At 43.0% G+C, this 24,508-nt stretch overlaps 1 protein-coding gene across 1 annotated transcript in view; it reads right to left on the bottom strand.

Annotated features, from left to right (window-relative positions):
• Positions 1-2,411: 2,411 nt before the first annotated feature.
• Positions 2,412-24,508, bottom strand: part of CACNG4 (calcium voltage-gated channel auxiliary subunit gamma 4) — a 43,761-nt gene continuing 21,664 nt past the window's right edge. The window contains exons 2-4 of the mRNA XM_042802710.1: positions 12,804-12,887; positions 7,607-7,747; positions 2,412-6,785 (exon numbers count right to left, since the gene is read on the bottom strand). Of these exons, the coding sequence (XP_042658644.1) occupies positions 6,247-6,785; positions 7,607-7,747; positions 12,804-12,887 (764 nt within the window). The 3' untranslated portion in view covers positions 2,412-6,246. The remainder of the gene's footprint in view (positions 6,786-7,606; positions 7,748-12,803; positions 12,888-24,508) is intronic.

The following is a 24,508-nucleotide window of genomic DNA, read 5'->3' as shown; positions in this document are numbered from 1 at the left end:
TATTTTGTGGGGTTGTTGCTCCCCACAGGCTCTGTGGGTTTGCTACATGAGCTGATGTAGCTGCATTTCAAGGGCACTGCTGCCTCCTCCTCCCGGCACAGGCTTGGTGTGTTTTGGGGACCACTGGCAGTTATTTGGTGATCACGGCTTGTGGCCCCTGCAGCTGCTGTGGTGAGAGCCAAAAAGATCCCCTGCCCATGGACTGAGCTCCTGTTCCCAGCCGGTGAACTTCTGTCCCAGCGTGGAGGTGAAGTTGCCCTCCCTGGGGGCTGGTGGGCTCCATGGGTCGGGTGGGCACCTGACAAATGCAGAAGCAAAACTGATTTCTGGAGGAGCAAAGGACTAAAGGAAACCCCAGAAGTTTTCTGCACATCCAGAAGACCACGGTACCTAATCCTCCAGGAACAGTTCCTGCAGTCTCCCTGTGTCAGCTGGCAAGTATTTACATTTAAAAATCAATATCACATGAAATATAAACAGGCTATTAATGAGGACCTGTTGGGAAGCAGGGAGGGCTGTAATTAGTTGCACTTTAGCAGCAGTGAGAGACACAATTATGTTTCCCTACTGGAGAAAGTGCTAAAGGAGGTGTCTCAAGACCAACTATTGCTTTATTTTTTTCCCTAGCAGAGGTGTTGGCTTGGCTCTGCTCCCCAGAACTTGCACTTTTCTGTGTTTCTTTCAGACCAGCCTCAGTATTTACCACAACCAGATTAACCAGATTCTGTGGTTCCCTTCTTGCAGAAGGATGTTCTGCAGAAGACCCTTCCCAGGAGAGAGTAACTCAGAGTGGAGGAGATTGTGCCTGGGCAGCTCTCAGTTTAAATTCATTTTCTGCAAAAAACTTTCTTCAGATGGGAGCTCCTTAGAAATATTTGAACTCCTGAGCCTGCATTGCCCTGGTGTGGTGAGACCACCAGGACCATGGTCGACTCTGCATAGCTGATGCCAGGGAATACTGTCAATGGCACACTCCAAAAGCTCCCTAATTCCGGGGATGAAATCCTGCCATCGCTGAAGGCAAGAGCAAAATGTGCGGGTGTGTTTTTGTTGTTTTTTATTTTTTTTTTAGTAGACTCCTGTGGGCATGAAGAAGGAGATACGATCCCGCACTGATGGACACAACCTGGCCTCTTCCCAGCCCCACGGCGTGCAGGCAGGGCTGGCCATCCCCACGCTGCCCACGCGTCCGATCCGCAGCTTCATTCTCCTAAAATACGGCCGCCGTGCTGGGGAGCCATTTCGGTAAGTGATCCCTTTAGCGCCCGTGAAGCGAGGCAGCGGCAGCTGTAAGACGAGCCGTTTTGCAGACAGGTGCAGAGCACTCGCCATTCCCTTTTATTTTCAGCACCTCCCATGTTTGTTAGTTTTCTTATTCCAAAGAAATGTCACATCCTCCTCGCTGGACTCTTTTCCCACTTTCTGAAGCCTTAAGGACTCTGTCTTTGCTTTCCCCTCGAACAACATCACTTTTTGATACATCCCTGTTCACAGCAGGGCAGCCACAGCTCTTGGGGTCACTATTTACCCACAGACTTGCTCAGCAATGCGGGAAGAGCCTTTATTTATTTTATTTCAAGGGAACCAGCTTTGGGCTTGAGCTTTAAATGGCTTCACTACTGGGTGTTGGAGGCATTTGAAAAGATGAATTCCCTGCCTCCCTCCAGACGTGCCAATTGATCGAGAGGCAGCCAGATAGAGATACGGAGGCAGTCTTCATCTTTAAAGGCAGTCTGGAGGCTTGGGAACCGGGAAGGTAAAGTTAAAAGAAGTATTTGAAGAAGAAATATTGCCTCTGATACAGGGATGGTCTGGGATGTTTGGGAGCGGCGAGAGGCTGCTGAACTGCTGACCCGTGTTCGGCACCGCTCGTACCGCCGGGATTTTATGGTGGTGATCAGAACAAGGAGCTTCACGGAGCTTCGGCACACAGGGCCAAGCTTTCTTCAGGCAGAATGGACAAGATCAGGGAGAGGAGAATGCTCGGAAGTGAAATAATGTGAAACCTCAAAAGGTGAAGGCAAAGTACAGGCTCGGAGCTAGCACTTCAGAAGACGCTGGCTTATTTTTCTTGATGGTGGTTTGCAGTGCCTCTGGCCACCGTACCAGTCTCAAACTGGGCACTGAAACCAGACTGTGTCTCAGATGGGCTAGGTTTAAGCTGGAAACTAGAAGGTTTTTCTTAGTTTTCAACCCAAATGACTGGAAATATTGTGAAGATAACTTATCTCGGAGATTTTGTGGTCTGTGGGACCACAAGAACAGGTTTTTTTCTCCTCTGATATATTGACTTCCAGTAACATTCCCAGCTGCAACCAAAATAGGTAGAAAAGTGAAAAAATAAATACAGAAATCTCAGCTCAGAGAATTTGGAATTAAAATCTATATACCTTTCTCCACACAAAAATGAATACATTTAAAATGGTTTATTTAAAAAGTAAGGATTAAGTACATTATACATGGTTGTGATTATACCAGTAGAACTGAAGCACAGTGGAAATAACACTTTAGAACTGCAGACAGAAATGTAACCTCAAGGGACATGATATATTAGCCCTTGCGGATATGTGATCCATACAGAAAGAAAAGGAAATATAAAAATAGTATATTGTTAGATGTACGGGCATATGAAGTGATTTCTCCTTTTACTCTTATTCTCTATGAGAAACTAGGAAGAGAGAGCTGTCAATATACCTGAAACTTTGTTTCTTGGAAAATCCAATCTGATCCAATTGCATTTTGTTTTTAGGTCTGCTGTTACAGAATGTTATAGGGTAATATCAAAAGACCTATGATTGTTAATGGTATGATGATGGTATCTGCAGGCCTTGTTGAGAAATGGGGGCTAATTTGTGTTCAGTGTTGTCCAGGGAAACCAGAGAGATGTGGAAGAGGAGATGATTTTTTTTTTTTTTTTTTTTTAACTTATTACTGAGTGGTTTCAAAGTCCAAGCACAATCTACATCTTTCCAGATAGATCAGCCATAGAGCGAGACATTGTTCATGGGCAGGAATGCTGCAAACTTTTTTGTCAGAATTAATTTTTTCCCCAGGAAAAGACTGATTTTTGGAGGATTTTTTAGAATTGTCAAATGAAACAACATTATTTTTGCTTTGGTTGAACAAATGACTGCGCTGCAATTTGACGTAGACCATGAGTTTTAAATTACAGACCCCATTCTGCCACAGGATGAAAGCTCTGGTCCCTGTTATCTCCCCGTGCCTTTGTTCCCTGACCAGACTCCGTATCCCAAGAGCATCCTGTGAATATTTCCCCACTCTAGCTCCATTTTTCAAAAGTGCTTGCTGGAGAAGGAGGAGATGCTCCGGCTTGGACCAAAGCTGGGCACGGTGCTCGAAGAGCTGCTGAAAGCAGCCCTGCTTGGGAGGAGGAGGCTCTGGCAAAGAGGAACATCCAGAAATGCTCGGCAAGACTTTTTTTTGCCAAAGTGGTGTAAAAATGCTGCACGTGCCTCTGCAGGTCTGACCTGGGCTGTAGAAAAGCCTTGGACTTTGGCTGGAATTAGATGGTTGGTTTTAAACACATTCACTGGATAATGACAATTAAATGAACAAAACCAACGCGCAGAGCAAACCTCACACTGTCAACTTCCAGTTCAATGTACATGAGTTTAGAAAAACAGCCTATATCTAACTCCTGGTTTTAAAGGGAATGGTTTTAATCTTAATTACAGTAAACACGGATGAGGACTTATTTCTAACTATTAGTTTATTAACACAGTGGGAAACAAATAGTTCTGGGAAATTGCACTTGAAAAATACATTGACTATAATTAGATGTAAATTAATTAGCACTTAGTATGACACACTAATGAGACAGAAGGTTTTTTTTTCATTGCAAACTTCTACTTCTATCATAGCTAATCAAAGTATTTTAATATTACGAAGTCTCAAAAAGTAGGAAATAATTTATTGTTTGAAAGCATAAAGATTCTTGTAAAAAAAACCTTTCATCAAGAACTTTAATAATTTTAGAACTCTTTTATGTTGTCCTAGCCGAAAAGTAGGTAAAAAAGTTTTCTTGTCTGCCTCTGTTTGAATTTTTTTAAAAAGCTTGTGTAACATCTTTCTCCATAGTGTGTTGATACAGAAAGTAGCACATTTTCTACTTTAAAATCGTTCCCATCGCTCCATTTGCTTTAGCTCTCAGAGTTCAGAGGTTTGAAAAAGGATCCCAGCAGAGTTTTAACCTGAATGGAAACTCTAAATAAGCAGGGATGAAGGCTGCAACCCACGTCTGCCAAAATAATGATATCGCTCTGCCAGGCTGAGGGCTAGGCAGAGCTTAACAGCAATTAGGGGAAGACTTTCACTTAAAATTGAGAACTGCGTCTTGGTTTTTGCAAGGAGAGAGGCTTAAGCAGAGTTTACCTGGGGAGAGAGGGGGGTTCAACTTGCTTTTTGGGATGTTAAGGCAGCTCCTCTGGGATTTCCCTGGAGGAGTTGGTTCCACTAGCTGAAAGCCTCATATCCAAAACACCACCGAGTCACTGATGCTGCGGCCATTGCAGGACAAATTAAGACTAAAGAGGTTTTTAGCAGTTTGGCTGAGGTCTCCCACCATCAGTGAGCCAAGCTTTCCAAATCATAATTTTTTTCTTGTCACCACTTCTCTAGTCTTCAAGTAGCAAAGATTTTCCGGGCAAAGATGATAGGTATATTTAAAGGAATCTACAGGAACTAGATGCTCCTCTCTCACTGCACCTAATTCATCCAAGGGGAATGGGGCACCTCATTCCCCTATGGCTTGGTCGAGTGGTCAGTAAAATCAAGATCGGTATTACGAAATTAAATTATCTTTGAGTCAGGCCCTCGAGCTTTAAGATTCCAAGCCTAAGTGTAAAAAATGAAAGCAGAAATTTAAAAGAAAGAAATATTTCAGACTTTTTTAGAAACATACAGAAGCAAAGGGTACAAATTTGTCCCCCCTTTAGGTGATGCATAGAGTTTTCTGTGGGCTCTTTGCACGTAAGTAGATTCATCATTACAAAATAAATTAAATTAGGTCGAACCATAATTTCCATCTAAAAGCAACTATACCTTGCACCATGCGGCACTTATTCATAATAAAAAGAGTTTAATAAATATCTCATAAACGGTGATTATTTTTGTTCTATTTTAAAAAATACAAAGTTGTCATCCATTCTGTTAACACTCAGTTCCCATTGCTGCAGGAAGTTTTGCGAGTCCAAATGTATTAGCTTCTCATTTTCTTATGCACATTGCTGAGATATCTTAGTTTCCAGTAGCGTTAGTGTTGCACTTGTGAAGCAGTAAGGAAAACAGGAATGCAGTCGCAGGGAACTGGCGGCTTCGCCTGCGCGGGCCACCCCGGCTCAGCTGTTTCTCGCTCTCGCTACAGGTAGTCTATAGGGGCTCCTGACAGACAGCACTCAGCACCTTGCCGGATCAGGCACTAGGGCTAGTCGAAATGAGAATTCAAGTTTTCTAAATGTTAGGCAAGAAATGATATCTGCAAATATGTTCAAGTCCCACCTACTTTAATCCTTCCCTTTCTAGGTGTTTCAAGATGCACTCACCCTCTTCTCCCGCACCTGCATTGCCCCGAGGGGTGCCTTACACCCAGAAATGGGAGACCCCCTTACCACCCCATCAGGGAGTCTGTAATGCTCCGTACGCAGGTGTTCTACGGTTTCAGTGCCACAGGTCAGTTTTAGAAAGTGTTGCCTTCAAAAATATTTTCTTTTTTTCCTTTTTCTTTTTTTCTGTTTTTTTTTTTTTTTTTTTTTTTTTTTTTTGAAAGAGGCAAAGCTTATGCTGCGTCAAAGGAAAGTGGCTCACTTGATGAGTCGTTCATATTCATCCTTGGGCTTCGTTATAAATTATATCTGCAAGTTCGTATTAAGGGATCTCAATATTAGAAAAAAAAACATCGTACAACAATTTTTCTGTAATCCTGTAAAACACACTGGTGGCAAGTCATCTGCAGTTTCTCCAAGACTTTGTACACACTACAAAAGTGCAGGAACATGAACTGCCTTCATCTTGTGACACCAAGAACTGAAAGAAACAAACTCTTAATAGCTTCCAAAAAAGCTACGAGTGTGTGATATCTTTATGTTGGTCCAGAGGATCTCCACTTGCTACCTCAACACATGCCACAATTAAAGAGGTGAGAGGGTATTTTAACATCACTCCTTCTCTTTCACGACAGATCCATTCTGTTTCAATATTTCTTCAAAAAGCGCGAGGAAGGAAGGTGCTTCAAACAGGTGTCGTTCTCCTGTTGACCATGTTGACATGGAGTCCTTCCTTAAATTCCTTCTGAAGGAAGTTGTGAACCTGCAGAAAACTGGCTTCTTGGTCTGCGTTGTAGCTGGCAGCTGTTGTAACCTTCAAAGGCTCTCTGGAAAGAGTGTACATGGAAATTTCATTCATGGGAATGGTGCTTGCTATCTTCATGCCAACCGGAGAAATGTCTCTAGATGGAGAAGGCTCTGTAGATCGAGAGCTGGATCTGGACCTCCGCCTCCTGTACCTATAACTTGGCATCCTGGCATAAGGAGAACTGGAAGAAGTCTTAAGGAATTCCCTCTTGGTCTTAAACCTCAGCTCTTTGTTCTTCTCAATATAAATGTTCACAGCCAGAACACCTATGGTTTCGGCCACAATAAAAGACAAGGCTCCAAAATAAAAAGACCAACCATAGTTGTAATGGTTCTTTTTGTCCTCATCTCGCTTGTCACTTGGGTCACCTGCATTGCTTGATATGTAGACAATGATCCCTATGATATTACTTAGTCCTAGAGAGAGAAAAACATAAATCAATGGTCATGTGGCTGGGGAGATAATATGTTACTTTCTGGACCTGAATAGTTTAAAGATTATGACTAGGAAATTTTATTACACTTATTTATGCTTTCATTTATCTCAAGATTTCATTTATTCTTGAAAAACGAAGAACAGTTCTACATCTGGGTCACATGCTTACATGGATCCCAAAATACTCAACAGAATTTGTTCCCATCTCTTCATTGCCACAGTGGGAAAGAAGTAGCATATGGGAGCTCACTAATATTTTTAGTGAGATTCTAACATTCAGAAAAATAATAAAAATACATTTTGAGCTCAGGGCTATGGCTGTTCACCTTGATCAAGATAAGTTCTCTTCCACCTTGCTGAATTTTCATCTAAATGCAGCATGCTTAATCCAAGCTTCAGGGAAAGCTATTAACAATGTGGCTGACTCTCTTAGATGTTTCTAGTGTGAAAAACGGGCTTGCCTATCATAGGTGAATTTTTTCTGCCCACGTATAAAAGAAAAGAAAAAGGCCATGGATATAAGAGATGCCCGATTCATCTTTTACATTTTAAATAGTCTAAAAACTGCTTGTTACTGACTTTAGCTTCCTTTTTCAGGAAAACTAAATGTTTTTCTACTGTATACCTATTGTAGAGCTTCAAAAACATATTTTTGTCTTAAGAAATTTGCCTAGTGTGGTGTTGCTAGGGCCCTAGATCCAGGAAAGTGGTACAGGGAGGTAACTGCCAACAAGCTTTTCCACAGTCCTTTTCAGTTTAAAATGACAGCATTTCTTAAGGACTCAATTTAAGGAGAACATACCTGCTGCAACAAAGAGAATCCCAGCACTGAGAATAATGTTGTTTTTGCTGTTGTAAATCCTTCCTGCTCCGACACAGAGTCCTCCCAGCAACAGCAATATTGTGCTTAGAATGGGGAACACACTGGAGGCACGGACAATACCTGGAGGGGAGATAGGTAGAAACCCAAGACAGACAGTAATCATTTCAGATGCCTCCTTGGGTGCAAGTGTGGAGATTGCAAAGTCTCAAAACCCCTGGTGTTTGCTGGAATTATCACTGATTCTCCATTTCTGGGCATGATTTTGGGAGCCAAGGCCATGGGTAGGTGGCCAGTGTGGCATAGACACTCTCAACTGAGTAGCTTAAATCTTTTGAGCTTTCTCCTAGAAAGTCCAGCATTATTGCCATTATCTGATGCCACCGTGTACAGAACATTTCTGCCAAAGCATGAGGTAAGCAACAGTAAAACCCAGTATCACACAAGGAATGGCAGGGCAAAATTCATGAGCTGGCTATGAACCCTACAATGTTTGGGGATGGCTTGAGCAGACGGATCTGTTCCTTGATACATGCACAAGGTGAGCAAATTACAGCTTTTGAACTCTGTAGCATTTGTGTTGCCAGCAAGTGCAGCTAATAACCCCTTTTTCTTTTGTTGAATATTAAGAACATTGAAACCTTTCAGATTTCTAAGGAAGAAATTTTAATAAGTGTGTCTCAGATGTTTGTGTTTAGTTTCCTGACACCTAAGTAGAGTCATTTAAAATTCTGTATGCTTCAGTCCATTCACCAGCATGGCTATAAAATCCCTGAAAAAAAAAATTAAAACACCACTTCCAGCCAGCTTTCAAAGTCAGGTCACTACAAGACTAAGCAGCAATTGAAAGGGAAGCGGCAGGGAGGGAACAAAAGGGCTGAGCAAAAATAAACAAGCACAAGTAGAGATGTCTGTATTGTAAAAACCAAAGGGGTAAAACCTGGTAGGTGTTCCTGAAAGGCAGAGTGAGGAACCGAGTTATATTGTTATAGAGACAGGATTTTGTTGAAGAAGGAGAGATAAAGTGCTGAATACAGGATTGCCCCAAAGCTGGGGCCCGTGGAAATGCAAAGGCGCAGAGGGGGCCCCAGCAGGGTGAGTGGGTGCTGGGGCGTGGGGATATCCCAAGGCGAGTGGGGGGTCAGAAAACCCCCTCCAGCACCCTGGGAGGACACGGGCACCCCGGGCTGAGTGCACGGAGAGGAGAAAACTGCCATCTGGAGCGATCTGCTGATGCGGAGCCATTAGCGATGGGGTCTCTCCTGGGTGCCATCTTCCTGGCTGACACGCACAGCGAGCGGCGCCCGTTTCCCGAGGAGAAACGGCCAGATGTTACAGCTGATGCTTTCTCATTTTACTTTTGATGGCCATGGTGTTCTCAATTTAGTGAATCGCTTCCTAACGATTCCCCTGGTAACTGGTGGCAAAACTCCCACTGACTGCAAGAGGGACAGGACCAGGCATTTAATAACAGCATTGCTTTTGTGTGTGCTGCAGAGCCCCTGGGGAGCCCCAGCTACAGGCCCAGCCCTCATTAGGATGGTGCAAACATAAACCAAAAAAGACAGTCCCTGCCTGGGAAGCTTATGCCTGTATCCATCTGCAACAGCGAGAAAAGTACTTTCCCTTACCAAAACTGGCAACGTCGCTGCACATGTCCTTTACAGACGGGGCATTTTCTAACCGCATCTAAACCCAATTCAGTTGGATGCATTACTATTCAGACAGTGTCTTGCAATAATTGGCAAATTCAAGTAGTGAGGGTGTCGGGTCTCTAATCAAAGCCCGCTGAGTGGTGCGAGCAGCCCGTTCTGTTGTCCTGGGTGTATCCCCATGTGTGTGGTACGAAGTAACAGTGCTTTGACTTTGGGGTCAGTTTTTAGAGTCAGTTATTAGAAAAAGATTCAATGCCAGTCTCTGTGCTGCTGTACATGAAGGCACCTCAAATCACTGCCTGTCTGTCAGTGTTCTGGCAAAAAGCAGCATGGGTTTAGAATCTACCATGGCCCACTCTTTCTGGTTGTTTCCTATATTTTATGGTCATGCTGTTTATAATGATCTCAGTTAAATCAAAGAGACTTCCTAAAATGCTTCAGTGATATCATCAGAAGGAACTTGCCAGACATGCCAAATATAGGGGGTGGGTTGTTCTACTTGTAGCAATAATCTCCAGAGATAATTTTTCTGTTCTAGGTACTTAATGTGAAGACAAACAAAACACACAGTGTTCTCTTCCTGTAAAACTCTACAATATGTTTTTTCTTACAGTGTGTACTTTTCGCTCTGAAATTTAAAAGGAAGCTCATAGGTACCTTGCAGAATTTCCGTGTGGCTCCTGATGCTGGTAATAATGTGACAGCACATCAAAAAACATAAAGGCAATCTGGTTTTTGCTTTCTCCCCTGATTTATTTTTTTTCTTGTTTACTGTCCTGTCTTTTTGCATCGGCTGTTCTGCACTGCTATGCATTGACACCTCCTTTGGTGAAGTGCCGCAGCATGCCGTGCTGCTCCTCCCACGGGGGGCTCTCTGCTCCTGCTTTTATTCTCCTCTGAAAGGCAGGAGCCAAGCAAACGGCTTTGAAAAGGGGATGCTACAGCATGTGGGGAAGAAGCGTAAGGAAGTGTAGACATGTCCCTAAAATGGGGTCCCCCCACTCCTCCTCATGGATGCACTTTTGCACCGCAGTAGAGCTGCGATGTCCTCACGTGCGCGGTGGGGATGAGTACGGCTGAAATGCTCTCATCTGTGAAGGGAGAGGTGCGTGTGCTTCGTACGATGCTGAATGAGAGCAGCTTGGAGCAGCAGAAATGAAGGAGAGGAGGGAAGCCGGAGCACACGTGTGTGGCTGGGCGATGCAGGCAGCAGCCCAGGAGACTGCAGGAGCTTTCTGTGCACGGCAGCGATACCGCTGCCACTTTCTGGGGCTCTGCACAGACATGGGAAGGGGATTTTATTAGCCCCCCAGATTGGTGTGTGTTGTCAGAGGGAAGGTTCAAGAGGAAAGGTCTTGTTTGAGCCCCTTTGCACGTGTTAGTTGCCACTGTGGCTGTTGTTCACTTGGTTTTGCAGGGAGCTGCCTGAATGTCCAAGGGGAAAATCCAAACTCCTGCTCCTACCCACACCCTGGACCACAGTCTCTTAAAATCAGTAATTTTTTCACTGATTTTAATAGGGTTTTGAACCAGGGCTCAGTTCTACTACCACCATAATGTTTACATTTATCTGAAGCTTATACGAATCAGTCACTGTGAGGCAGGCTGAGACCCCTCATGCTGTTCTTCAGGGAAACACAAGATACACACAGAGTTGGTGCCTTTGTCTATGACAGACAGGAAAAATAAGGGTTACCCTTAACATGGCCCTCTGAGAAACTTGTGCCAAGAAATGGCTGAAAAGCGTGGTGAATGATACAGCGACAGCAAATTGCAAAGGTGTTGCACAAAGGGCAAAAATGGGACAGAAGGTCTCATGTCTCCTTTGAAACAGGATGCAAATATCCTCTTGTCTTAGACAATGATTTGGTCCCTATTACATATACGTATGAGCTCATCTCTTCTGGATTTAGTCACATAACCTTTCAGTAATCTTTAAATCAACCATATGCATTTTAAGTGGAGCTGCAGTTTTTCTTATAAAAGTTGAAGCAGAGGAGTCCTGTAACTTGTGCAGGGAGCAGCTGAAGGCTGATTTTGCAGAAGACATCAAGGGTGGGACCAACTTGTTTTTAAGGTCTGTACTTAGCCACTTTTGAAAACAGCTTTTAGGAACACTCGTCACAAGTACACTTACACACAATTTACCAGTCTCATGTCTTACTGTGGAGCTGTAGACTGTTTTTCCCAGTTCTCCCTTTTCTCCAAATAAAGAAGGCTTAATACGCTTTTATCAAGATGCTACTTAATTCCTCTTTCCTTTACAGTCCTTTTACTAATGATATTTCTTTCCTAAAGCTGACTTGGCATCAATTTAACATTAGTTCCAAGGCTTTGTATGAAAGATAAATGCAGCTGTGCTCACACTCTGCTAGACTGCCTTCGCCTGAGCACTGAAATCATGTCACCCAAGCGCTATGACTGATCTAAATTGACAAGAGTAAAGATGAAAAAAACCCCTGGGTTTTCTGGTAAAATGTACTTTTCAGATATTTTTTTTCTTTCTTCTTGTCTTAGCAACTAGATGTTGTTTCCCAGAAGTGAGCAGAAGGGCACAGTGATTCTCGAAGTGGTGTTTCAGGTAATTAATAGCAGTGTAATTGAGGAGTGTTTTGCCTTGCCGGGTGTATCAGCCAGCAGCATCATTCATGGCTCCCTGAAGCTTTCCCAATACCTTGTGAACTGCAGTTTCTTTCTCTGGTAAAGGGCATTGCTTTCAGCTTGGCTGGTCAGCTCTTTTGTTCAAAAGGAATACATAGGCAAGGCATCTGCTAGGGAAGGGGAAATCTAACTCAAACTTTGCAGGATTCATGAAGTTTCATGCTCGGGTTCTGAGAGTTCCTATCAGCTGAGTGAATGGTCATCCGGAGGGGAGGAAACGACTGCCCTTATTTCAAGCACCAGGTTGGTGGATGAAATTACTTCTGTAGGGGATTATGTACCAGCACAGAGCAGCGATGGCTGGCTGGCTGTGCAGGGAAGCCGCAGCTCATGATCGTGCTGAGATTTTGCTGTTAGCTGCAGAAATTTCAACTTCCTTCCTACAATGCAATAATTTCACTGCAGGGGGAGGTGGCTCAGCAACTGCAAAGGATAAGGCTTGCATAAGTGTTGTGTTTAAGCATTAGGAAAAGGCTCCTGATGAGCCAGAACCCACTCTTCAAACCTGTTTTGATACACTAATCAGATAAACACTCCCTCTGTAAAATAGCCTTGCCAGGCTGGGAATGATAGCTATCATTTTCATTTGAAAAATTTCCATATAATTTTTAGAGAATGAGCACCACAATCATGTATGTTCCACTGGCTGAAGGAAACCCTTGAAATAGGGGTCCCCAAGGGTCACGATTGTGTCAGCTGTAGCATGAACTTAACATACATCACCACTGCTCTATGCCACCCAGTTTGGCCCAGCCTCTTCCAATGAATAAGACTTGAGTTGGACTCTACAGAAGAGAAAACCAGGAAGGTCTTTCTGGCTATGTCTGATAATTCCATGTATTAGGTATCACTTTTCAACTTACGGAGAAGGTATTCCGAGCTGTCATGGTCATAGTCATTGTCTTCAGGGAAGTGGTTGATTCGGAAGCAATGTCCTTTGTAGATTCCTAAATGAAAACAAAACAAACATGACACATAAGGAATAGAACCAGGTAAATGCACTTCTGCTAGCTCTGCTTTATTTCCGCTTCCGTTCGGACTGTATAAGTAAATTACTCTCCTGTAGGGCTGGTCACTGATTTTTTTATGCCATCACAAAACAATCTCTAAGGTCACAAATTTTGGGCAGATTGGACTGAAACCCAGCTGAAGGAAGGGAGAGCTGGGATTCCTGGGCTCTTTTCTTCAGTCTGCCACTAATACCGTTCTCTTCAGTTTTTTAATCTCTCTGTGCTTTACTTTATCAGTGCTGTGCTTATCTTACAAGCATACTGAGTTTGCAAAGCTTCTTTTTGTTCCTAGAGTGACTGTCACTCAGGGTCCCTGCTCTGTGGCTGGGGTTCCACAGCAAAGCCAAATGCCAATCTAGCACCCATCACCCCTCCTGTCTCGTCTCCAGCGATGTCCTGGCTTCCCTTATCAGAGCTGGTAAATGTTGAACTGTCTGAGGCCTCTTCAATTACTCTCTAGGCTTGGAAAACAAGTCCATAAATCTCTTCCTGCAGCAATTTAAACCCATATGTCCCCCTCAAGGTTGGTTCAGCTTTTAATGGCATATTTGTTTAGTTAACTGGGAGCCTGTGCAGTGTGTCAGGGCATGAGTGTGCACTCCTGATACCTGAAGGAACCACGCCAGAGTTGCCCGGCTGAACCCCTCGCTTGACTGAACAAGATGAGGTTCAGCACTGTCTATCTGGGCAAAGCTTTCCATTAATATTTTGTACTATTTTCTAGCATGGCTATCCATAGCCAGATCCAGTCTTAGCTGCAGTTGGGTAGCTGAGACCACCGTTGCACAGTGAGCTGCGCGGGGACCTCTCCCCAGAGAGCTCAGTGCAGGAGCGAAGCCCCGAGGTGCAGTTCTGCCTTGGTGCTTTCATTATTCATTAACCAGCACTTTCATGCTCAGGAACATACATCACCCAGGATGAGTTAGACTCTGCAAAGGAGTTTCGGTGCTTACAGCTTGAGCTGGCAGAAGGATTTAAAAACCATCAGTTAATACTACTTTAACAGAAGCACAGCTGCAGTCTGTAGGATATAAATGTGGATTTATTTCACTACCTATTACCAGTGATTACAGAGATCTCAAAAGAATTACTAATCTGAAGGATTTCAATTGCACCCTGTGAGTGTCAACTGCAGGTTTGGTACTACAGCTCATTTCATTCTTCCAGTAAATGATGTATCTCCTCTAATTATGGTAACGGCTCAGGCTTTCTCTGCACAGCACTTCAAAGGCTGTGAACAAGCAGCAAGTGGTTCACGTCACATCTGGAGGTGACACACGTGTCCTGTCTGCCAGGCAGACCAGGGCACTTCACCTGGGGCTGCTCCTGCTAAGCATTTTTGCACGTGCATCCCTCTGTCATCAGCTGGTTTGTTGCTCCTGATGGTTCTCCAGCAAGGCAACCCAAAATTCAGATTCTTAAAGATCCCAGTGCTTATTTTTACAGCAGTTCTGAAACTGAATCACTCCCAGCATAACCGGGCCTCTGAGACTGGATGGTCATTTCTTTGAGTCTCTTCATTATGGTGTGCCAATATAGAGGAAATACATTCAGAGTATGATTTGTATCCTTTCATATCCATTAAGGAAAAAAATCTAAATACTCTTCTCACCCTAGTTTCCTATGGAAATAGGCTTTTCAATGACTCTGTGCTTGTGTGTGTATAAGCAGGGTAATGTCTCAGTCTGTATGTACTTCTCCAATAACTTTTAAGATAGTTGGTTGAATTTATCTGGAGCTAATACAGAAGTAGAAGTATCACAGGTAACTGAGCTCCCACGACCATGAAGAGGCAGGTGCATGCAGGAGAGAGCTCTGTCCACTGAAGGCTGCTTTGTAAACTTGCATGCTCACAGAGCACGGACATGGGTGATGGCCCAAATAAATGTCCCACTTCCAGAAACTCAGTTATGAGACATGAAGTCTGAAAGACTTAAGCATTTCCCAAGCCTCTTGCGTTTGCAGCACTGATGGACTGATGGAGGGTTTTGGCCTCTGTAAAATGGCCTTACATTATTAAACTTCTGAATGAAATGGGCCTCTCAGCAGAACTTTCTCTTACGTGGAGGCCTTGAAGCCATCCCTTCCACCTCGGGACTGAAATGTGTCAGCAGGACATGTTGGGTTGGTATTTTCCTCTTTTATGGTTGGAGACCTTAATTTCCTGGTCCTTGTATCTGGAGCCTTTCACATGAAAGAGTATTAGTAAGACTAGCAGAGATGAAAAAAGAGGATAATTAACCCCAAACAGAAAATTCTAGATGAGCTTGAGAGTTCCTTTCTATTTCCAGTTTTTAGGAATACTAAGATTGATCATTCTGGTCAAATTTTTATAGAAATAGCAAATGACTGAAATTTGGACCTGTTTCAAAGCTTGGGAATCAAAAATATTTGTCCCAATATTTCTGCTGTAGTTCAGATCACAGATATTGGTTCAGGGTCCTCTCTAGCGTCTATGGTATTTGATAACTAATAACAGCAGCAGACTGGAGAAATCTTTTCCATAAACTTAACAGGTGTCATATAACTCAGCAGCAGCTTATTAAACTCTCAGTGAGGCTTGAAGTTGCCATCAAGTTCCCTGGTGATCTGCAGGGTATTGAGAGCTCTTTTAATCCACAAAGTATCAGAAACAAAGTCTTGCTACGAAATTTAACAATACCTTTGTTTCATAATGATGGACTTTGAAACTCAGATTTGGGAAAAATTGAAACTAGCTGTGTGGAAGCTACTGAAGCAGTGGTCAGCTTTAAAAGCACAACAGCAGAGTCTGACTTGTACTTAAACACAAAAAATAAAAACAAAACAAAACTGAGATTTGGAGAAATACTTGGCATGTAAAGCAACACAAATAAAAGCCATGAAACAGAAGAAGTGGCAGAAAAGGAAACACCACGATTAAATTCAGTATCAACTATTCCACAGCATCTGCACAAGGCCTGAACTTCTTGAAGCTCTTCACAGAGGATGCCTTGAAGAAATGTGGCCACTGGTCCGTGCTCATTAAGACACACCATGGGCTGTTTTCCACACCAGGATGTTATGTGGAAGAGATAATTTTTTTCTTTGCTTGGGTATGAGGATACAGTCCCTTATATACTTTGGAGAGGAAGATGGCATATTTAACTTCTACTTCTGTACCCACTAGAGAGAAATAAATACATTGCAATCACTGCCTAACAGATACTAAAATATTGAGAAGCACTTCTGGGTACCTCTTGAGAGTAAGTTATAATATCCCACTGAGATGCTGTGAGTATTACTTCTTTCTCTGAAAACTGATATGTTTTAAATGATGCTTTCAGAAATACAAATATTATAATGCATTTCTTCCTCATAATAATAGCTTTGTTCTGAATTTTGAGCCAAGACTTCAGGATCTGGGTTAATGATAACGAACAGGCAAATTTTCTGAAGTGTTGTTTATAGTGTAAGAACATTTTTTTCCCCACTGGTTGCAGTGTACTTAGCTGGCATTTAAAAACTAAAAATTGTTTCTGACTTGGTTTTACTCTATGTTCAGGGGCTTCTCCGACAAGATTAGTACTTCCCAATCTCACTAAGTGTTGTTCAGATAACTATAATTAGAGTGTGATGTGCTCAGATAATGTGATAAAGGAGGGAATTGTAGTGCCCAAGTGAAGATTAAGCATTGTTTTGTGGTTTGAGATCTTAAAGTACATAGAGTTTTCAATAGTAAGTCAAAGTACTGATCCCAAATTCTGATGACATACTACCTTCTCCTTGCTCTTTCTCAAATAATCTTTTAATAATCCTGCCTGTACCACTGCAGAATTGTTCACTGGCATTTTATTTTTTGATGACTGACAGTGATGGTTAATGCTGTAGAATGCAAATGCCTATTAACTTTGTTTGTGGCCATGCATTGCATGATCACGCTATTGTTTGCCATATCATCAGCCGTGTCTTTGAAGCAGCCATTTTCCGTAGTTAGTATTTATCAGTGATAAAATACCCTGCTTCCCTGGAAGTGTTTGCACAAATCAGGACTGGAAGATAGAGCACTTAAATGTATGACAGTATTTGTCAAGGCAGGCTGTACTTTTGTTTTTTTCCCCTACAATCCTGAAAACTATATACAACAATATCTTTCCATAAAACTAGTGTTCTGATGTAATTTCCACCATGCAAGATGCTTGCAGCTTTGCAGCAGAGGACCTTGTCTGTGGGGTAGGTCTATCAATAGCAATTTTTGTCTCTTTGCTCTGAGCACAGGCTTATGGAAGGCGATATCTGATATCAGTGGAGACACATGAGGAGAGATGGGTTGAGCTGCTGCCTCCTTCTCCATCAACAGCTTCTGAAGGGCTATTGCTCAATTAACTGTGTCATCTTCCAGCCCTCTTACCTGCCCTTGTTGGTGAGATTATGCAGTAAAACATCTGCTTTGGCACTTCATTGAGAACCTTTTCTTGTTTTCTCATGGGACACCAGACATTTGTGATCTCCTTGGATCAAACTCTCCCCTGCTAACAGGCCACATTCTTGGAGCTCCGGAGCAGCTACAGATACTTAGTGCACACACGTGCTCACTATTAATAGAGTTAAGCTGGGTTTTCTCCTGAGGAGGGTTATACTGATGGAATGAGTGCTATGAATGTCAGCTGCAGAAGAGGTCGCATGGCTATAGTAATTACCTGTGGGCAGGTAAATACAGTCCATAATTGTCCAGCCTAAAATCCCACTAACCAGCTGATTTCTTTCTGGCAAATGTGGGTCTTTTGGGATGGTTTGAGGATGTGGAAGGAAATGACTTTCAAGATCATTTGACAACAAGTGCTTGCAGATACAGGGAATCCAAGTTCCAAGGAGCTGGCTGTGTATTAAAAATAAGGCAATTAGTAAGGAACCATGGGAAATTTGCCCCAATGGTTCTGCTGGTTGCAGTTATTCTGTGATTAAATGCTGTGCTTCAGTTCCAGAGCCAACTGTTAGCCTGATTTACTGCAACACTTGAAAATCTGAATGTTTAAATCACAAGTTTTCTGTATAAGCACAGAGAAGGCTGACTAACAGATAACTTCACTGACAAGAAGAGCGTGACGTGCAGAGTAGGGTTGTTGTAACAGAAGTGGCCTGAACACTCTGTCCATCTGAGCATGCCACATGGGACTGGGTTTCCTTAATGGCATGGCTTTGCACTTCCCTTGGACAACCTCTATTTATAGTGAGTGAGAGTGTGTCAGTGCTGGACTCTGCCAGGGGAGAAGAGAAACAGTTACATATTTTTTTCCTTGGGAAGATTTCTCTGCTGACAAGTTCTGAAATCCTTTGCTGTGTGATTTGAGCAGTAGTGAGCAAAGGAGATCAGACATGCCAGAAAATGCTCCTCTCCACAAAATTTATACCATGGAGTCTATCTGTGCACTGTGTTCATTTCTTTAATTTTCCACCAGTGCAACTCCCCTGTCTCACTGGAGCAAATACAGCTGCTGAGTTAACTTTCTTTTCTCTTCATTCCTCTTGTCATAAAATAACGCTTGAAAAGAGGACTGGGTAGTGATCCTCCTTTTACTTTCAAAACTTACTTTGTGGTGCTGATGATCAAACAGAGACTATTATGGTCCAGAGCTCTCCACTCAGGCCACAAGGAACAGCATTAGGTATTTTTCTGTAGCTTGGCACTTTCTATGTTAAATTGTCCCAAGTTCGATTATTTGTCTCCTGCTGTTTGCCGAGAGTTTCACAAGCCTGTCCTTAGGTTACTTGAATGAGCACAGATCCTGTGAGCCTCTGCCAGAGGACGTTTAATGCTCTCATTATAAAAGAAATCATGAAGTATTGATGCAGGTCATGTGCAAAACACACCCCGAGTGAATTTGCTACCCCACACTGCTGCTGTACCGCTGCTTTCAGCGCCGTGGAGGATGGAGCCAGCAGAGAAAGAAGCCTCAGGAGGTTAAATACATATTTATTGGGTGTCTGCCTTTGAGAAAAGTTTGGCGGTTGTAAGAGCCTCGTGAAGCCAGAAACTTCAAAGCATGGGCTGTTTCTGAGACAGATGCTGTCTGACACCCCCTGAGTCCTGCCAGTCCCAGAAATATTTGTCCATATGACAGTTTGTATTTTTGTTTCATACTGAAGGTGAATTTGATGAAGAGCACTGCTAGTATCTGGGGTTATTGTTATCCTTTTGTCAGGGTAGGTCTTGTTTTCAGAAAATGTTTAGGATCTAAAAAGATTAGAAGCTTCTTCCCATAACTGTGGGCGAGCACAGTACCACACACCGGCTGACCAGCACTAGCTGTCCGTGCGTGTCACGGTCAGGCCAAAGCAAATGCAACTCCGCTGAGTCTTTAAAAGGAATTTATCCTGAATCTTTACAATGTTTCCCTACAGCTGTTGAGCCAGTGAAACAATAATCTATTTTTCCTCATAAAAGTCCTTCCCTTCTTTCTCTATCTTCCATCCCATAACTCAGAAATCACTTGTTTCTCATTGCAGGGATCTGAACTGCCTACTTAAGGACCAGATTCTGATTTCAGTGCAGTGGACTCAAATCTGTTTCACCCAGTAACTGTGAAATCAAAATCTGGTCTTCTTCCTTTGTTTGCTCCCCCTCTACTTCCCGGGCAAAAAGAAAATGATTTTTAAATGTTGAAATGTATGAAATTTGCCCCACTTTCTTCCTTAGGAGCTGTCAGCTCTAACAAACCCTTTGGGTTCTTCTTTTGATCTATTTTCAATTGTCTGGTGGGCAAAGCAAAGCTCCTCCTCAAGTCTCTTATTTTCTTATCTTCTGCTGTGACATGAATTTCCCCCTTTTCCAGTCCTCCCCCTCCGCTACCTATAGACCCTCCGCTGCTCAGAGCTTTTCACCAGTCCCCTCGATTCCACATAACAACTGGTCGCTTTTGCTGCCTGCTCCATCTTGCTCCTCTTTAACGTTTTTAAACGCAAAACACCTTCCTGGTGTGTTTAACACCTCATGAGGGCTCAGACTGTCCTGGTGGCACCGGCGCTGGAGGAGACAAGCGAGGAGCAGCTTGCAGCTGCTTCTGCCCACGCACTTGCAAATGAGCTGGTGTTGGCAGGGGATCGGGCTCCACTCTCACCCTGGCCTTTATTCCTAGCACTCTTCATTCCCCTCAAGTCTGGCAAAAGCACGTTTTCTCTAGGAACAGGTCTCAGTTTATCTTGTCATTTGAAGTGCTCAGTCCCGCCATTAACCTCGCTCCACTTCTCTTACCTTTGTGTAGTAGTTAATGTTCCTTCCTGCATTTATCATAGACTTTCTATGAGAGAAGAGACTGTCTTATACCACCACTCTCAAGTAATTACTCTAGGATATTATAATCTGCTTTCCTCAACTTGCCTGTACTGTGGCACTGTCTGATCTGATCGTCTTTTGCCGTCTGCAGCCTCTCATTGGTGCTGCTCTACAAAGCCCTCTCTGTTGGAAGCAGAGGCAGCTCACAGCTTCGCCTTTCACCCTACCCTGCAGCACGAAGGTTGTGTCGCTCTCTTCCTTGCATTGCTTTTTTTCCTACAGCGGTCTCAAACTGTAGTGGAGCTCATGCTCTGCATTGCAGAAGAGCCATCTCCACTGACCTGAGTGCCAATTTCACAGCCATAAATAGCGACTGGCAAGGTTCCCGCTTGAGAAGTTTGACCTTCATGTCATGACCCACCCTTTTCTCTTCTAACACTTGAGTTTCCCGTGACCCAGATGTAATGCCTTAGCTCATCTCCTCAATACCAGTGATTGTTCACCATTGCCCAAAGGAGTTAGCCACATAGAAGAAGACACATCTGGCGGTGAAGAAGTCTGCTGTTTGGTGGTGACTTCTAGTTCTGGCTTGAACAATTTTGCTCTTTGAGCAATATTATTTTGGCATGCTGCAATCTGGGATGTTACACCCGAATGCTATTTTGTACAGCTTGGTAAAGCATCTCCAGATTCTGGATCACCTACACCAGAAGACATCCAGGGAAATGTCTACAGAGGCTCAATCAGTTAAAATTCATGTGGGTATATACAGCCTCAGCTGGGCAAATATCATCAAAGATGTTGTGCAGTTGTATTTCTGTGTAAGAAATGAGCAGATGCAGAAAAGATGCTTTGCCAAAGATAACTTTAAAATTCTATGACAGCCTTTTGTTCCATTATAGGATTTTATTTAAGACCTTGAGTGATGTTAGAAAATCCGTGGCAGTGAAACTCATTTCCCGATGATCCACCTCACCTGCACATCTGGGAGCTAATAAAACACATCACAGTGTCTGGCTGCTGTCCTTTGAATTCTCTTCAGTCATTACAAAGCTGCTGCCAAAAGTACTAAGTGTCCTTGTGCTACCACAGTGAATACCAATAGTATCAGGGAAATGTAGGACAGCAGTAAAGTAGGTAAGAGTTGATTTTATGTTACATGTTGTTTTGAGCTACTTAATTTCCATTTTCTTCTAATGTTCCTCTCATAAACCAGTATTTTGGCTGCAGAAGTCATGATTGAGGTTATTCAGCAATGCTCCTATCCATTTCCCAGGTGACTTTCCTTAGCCAAACAGCAGATAAAATAGCGTGCTGCATTATTCCACCACCATTGCTGAGACATCCCCAGTAGCCCCTCTGTGCATTGCTGACGGTCTTCCTACTAACATTTACAATTTGCTCCTTATTAACCATGTCCTCTTGGGCTGCTCCTTGGATGGCAAAGTGTGGGAAACTTCAGGGGGGTTCTGTGGCTTATTTTAGTAATTTTTGTTGCTCCGTTTTATGGAGCTTATTGAGGGAGTGACTGTGTTTTCTAGGAAGAAACACTGACACAATTCCAGCCCTGATGTTCAGTTTGCATTTTGTAAATCATCTGCACAGGGCACCAGGGGCAATTCCTCAACCTGGGTGTGGCATGATTTTTTTGGGGCAATGCTGGTGATGCTGCTTGAGGAACATTTTCAAGTCAGAGATAAGTTAGCCCTGCCACGGTGAGCGTTCCCATGCCTGGCTCAGTCCCAAGAGACTGTCAACATTTCTAGTTGTCATGGGGTTGTTAACTCACTCTTCTGTGTCTGCTTTTCTATCTACCACCACAGCCCACACTTGCTGTGTTCTGCCTTCACACCTCATCTCGTCCTGCATCTCTTGCCGCAGTCCTTTATCCCGGCAGCCCAGAAGTTTGTCTCAACACTCATTTTCATACTTTGCTCTGCTGCCACTTTGCCAAAGCTGTTCTGTAGTTGGCTTTTCTACCTTAGCTAAAATTGGTCTAACACTTGAGGAGTTGGTGTTGGCTTCTTAGGTGAGCATCTTCACCCATCAGAGCTTTGAACTGAAAGTCATTCTGCAACACGTTTCCAGATCTTACTTGAATTCTGGTCCAAAATGCTTTAGTAACCAGCAGTTCTTTTGGCACAGTGTGTCAGAGACTAACTACACAGTGGCCATCATCGCTCCAACACCTCAGAGAGCAGCGGGAAACAAGCTGTGGTGGCATGTATGCTAGCCAGGATTCAGGTATATGTTCATTTGGACCAAAATCCACTTTTTTTACCCCAATATCCTTGACCCTGACGTACATTCACTGCTACAAAGACTGCTCATTCAGGCAAATTGCTGCCAGTCCATCAATCATTATGAGAGGGCTGAAATGCCAAATTGTACCGGATGCAATTTTGAGAACAGATAGTCATTTCGTCTGATGAAGCGTTCATATGTTGCAAAATGACAAATCATGTTTATTTTCACATTGTCAAACTGTGTTTTTTTCCTGTGTTGGCACAATTGGAATCAAGTTTCCCTTAAGGGATAGTTTGGTTTTTATCCATCTGGTTTCCCTTTCTTCAGTAAGTCATCAGTTCTCCCTCATTAACATGGTGATCAACCAGGGCTTGATGGTTTCACCTCTTACGATCACAGCATGTCTATAAAGCCTGTATCACAGCTCGTCCCTACCTAGGGGAGGAAATTTAAGGAATTGGACATTCACATCTCTTCAAAGTCCCTACTGAGTTTATAATTTGAGACAGTCACGGTCACATCTGGGGAATAAATACTGTTCTTGAACTAGGTGAAACATACCCAGTACAATGTGTGATGTTTTGTCCCCTGTATCTTCTGCCACTTCAACTTTCATGCATATGCAGCCTTGAACTATTGCATTTTCATTCTTAATTTCTACTTTTAGACCCTCTTAAACTGCCATTTTTTCAGGTTCCTGAAACATCCTCATTTCACAACAGGCAAGGTTTGCAGTTGTCATACAGCAGTCTAAAATTTAAGAAAAAACCCTCCAGAGTGAGGACCCAGGTAATCCTTGGGGATGTTTGGGGTAACATGCACAGAATGTACCTGGTGTCTTCTTCTGTAATGGAAAAACCTTCCAGATCTAGTCAGTAGAAAAAATGGTTCATGTTATTGATGCTCCTTGTGAGATCTCTTGGTATAGCAGAAACTTACAAGGCATCACATAATTACCTCTCTGCATAAATTGAATTATTGTTGGCTCTAATAGCAGGGAACATCTCTAATCTGACATCTAGAACTGAATTCTTTCTTTACAAACCTTCTTTTTACTCATTCATGCAACACAAAGTTGTTTTTTATGGAAAAAAAAAAAAAAAAAAAAGGAAGGGTTATGCTGAAAAGTAGTGATATAGGAGCTCACTAGTCAACTCATTAGGAACATGCAGGATATTTGGACACTGCTGGAATCTTGTAATAATTTCATGTCTCTTCAATCCATGGTGGTTCATCATAAGATGATGTCATTTAGAAAAATAGTTGGATATTGAAGAAGCAATAAGGAAATTTCACTCCACAAATCATCTTAATTGCAGGGAATGCTTGCAATATGTCTCTCTTCATAATGCAGTGACCTTGAGTTGGATCTGCATTAGTTTTGGAGCATGTCTTCTTCATTTCTATGCCAGCTTGTTGAGTTATACATAGAAGCTAAACCTCTAGAGATTGATCATGCACAATCAGTGATGCGGGACTGAAACAAGTCAGATGACAACAGGGAATCTAAAGGTTAGGAGAAAGGCGTGTAACTGCCAAACCCTGCTGATGGCTGGATTTGGGAAATGCAGGGCAAAGGTTTCAAAAATCATCTGCGTGATGTATCAGTGGAAAAGACACTCCTCTAGGAGAGATTAGTGTGATGCATCCAAGAGACCATGTTGTCTAGTTGAATACTAAGGGCTAGTGTCTGACCTTCCAAAAAAATAACAGAGCTGCTGGTTAAAAAGAATAGGTTCCAGTGTGAAAAATATGAAAAGAACAAAAATATTTTGCAACTGTAATATATCCTGGCAGAAAATAGGAAGGAAATATGCAGGACCTGAGCTTGACTTAGAGTTATTACTGCTTTGGTTATTCCTGATTCCCAGCAGTATGTGCAACCCGTAAGGTGCCATACCCCCATGGAAGGTGAGTGCTGGCAGGGTCGGGTGTCTCAGGTATTTGGAGATGCCTTGGCAGCCAGGATGGTGTGTCCCCAGCTGCAGCCAGCCTTGTGCAGGAGATGGGGCAGGCTGGTCTCACTGGGGCACGTTGAGGCAGGGAGGAAAATGTTGAGCAGCTCTGGGGGAATAAGGTC

Source organism: Tyto alba, unplaced genomic scaffold (genome assembly GCF_018691265.1).
Source record: "Tyto alba isolate M040663 unplaced genomic scaffold, T.alba_DEE_v4.0 Super-Scaffold_39, whole genome shotgun sequence".
In the NCBI taxonomy this organism is placed as follows: domain Eukaryota; kingdom Metazoa; phylum Chordata; class Aves; order Strigiformes; family Tytonidae; genus Tyto; species Tyto alba.
This window is presented reverse-complemented; position numbering and strand designations above follow the sequence as displayed.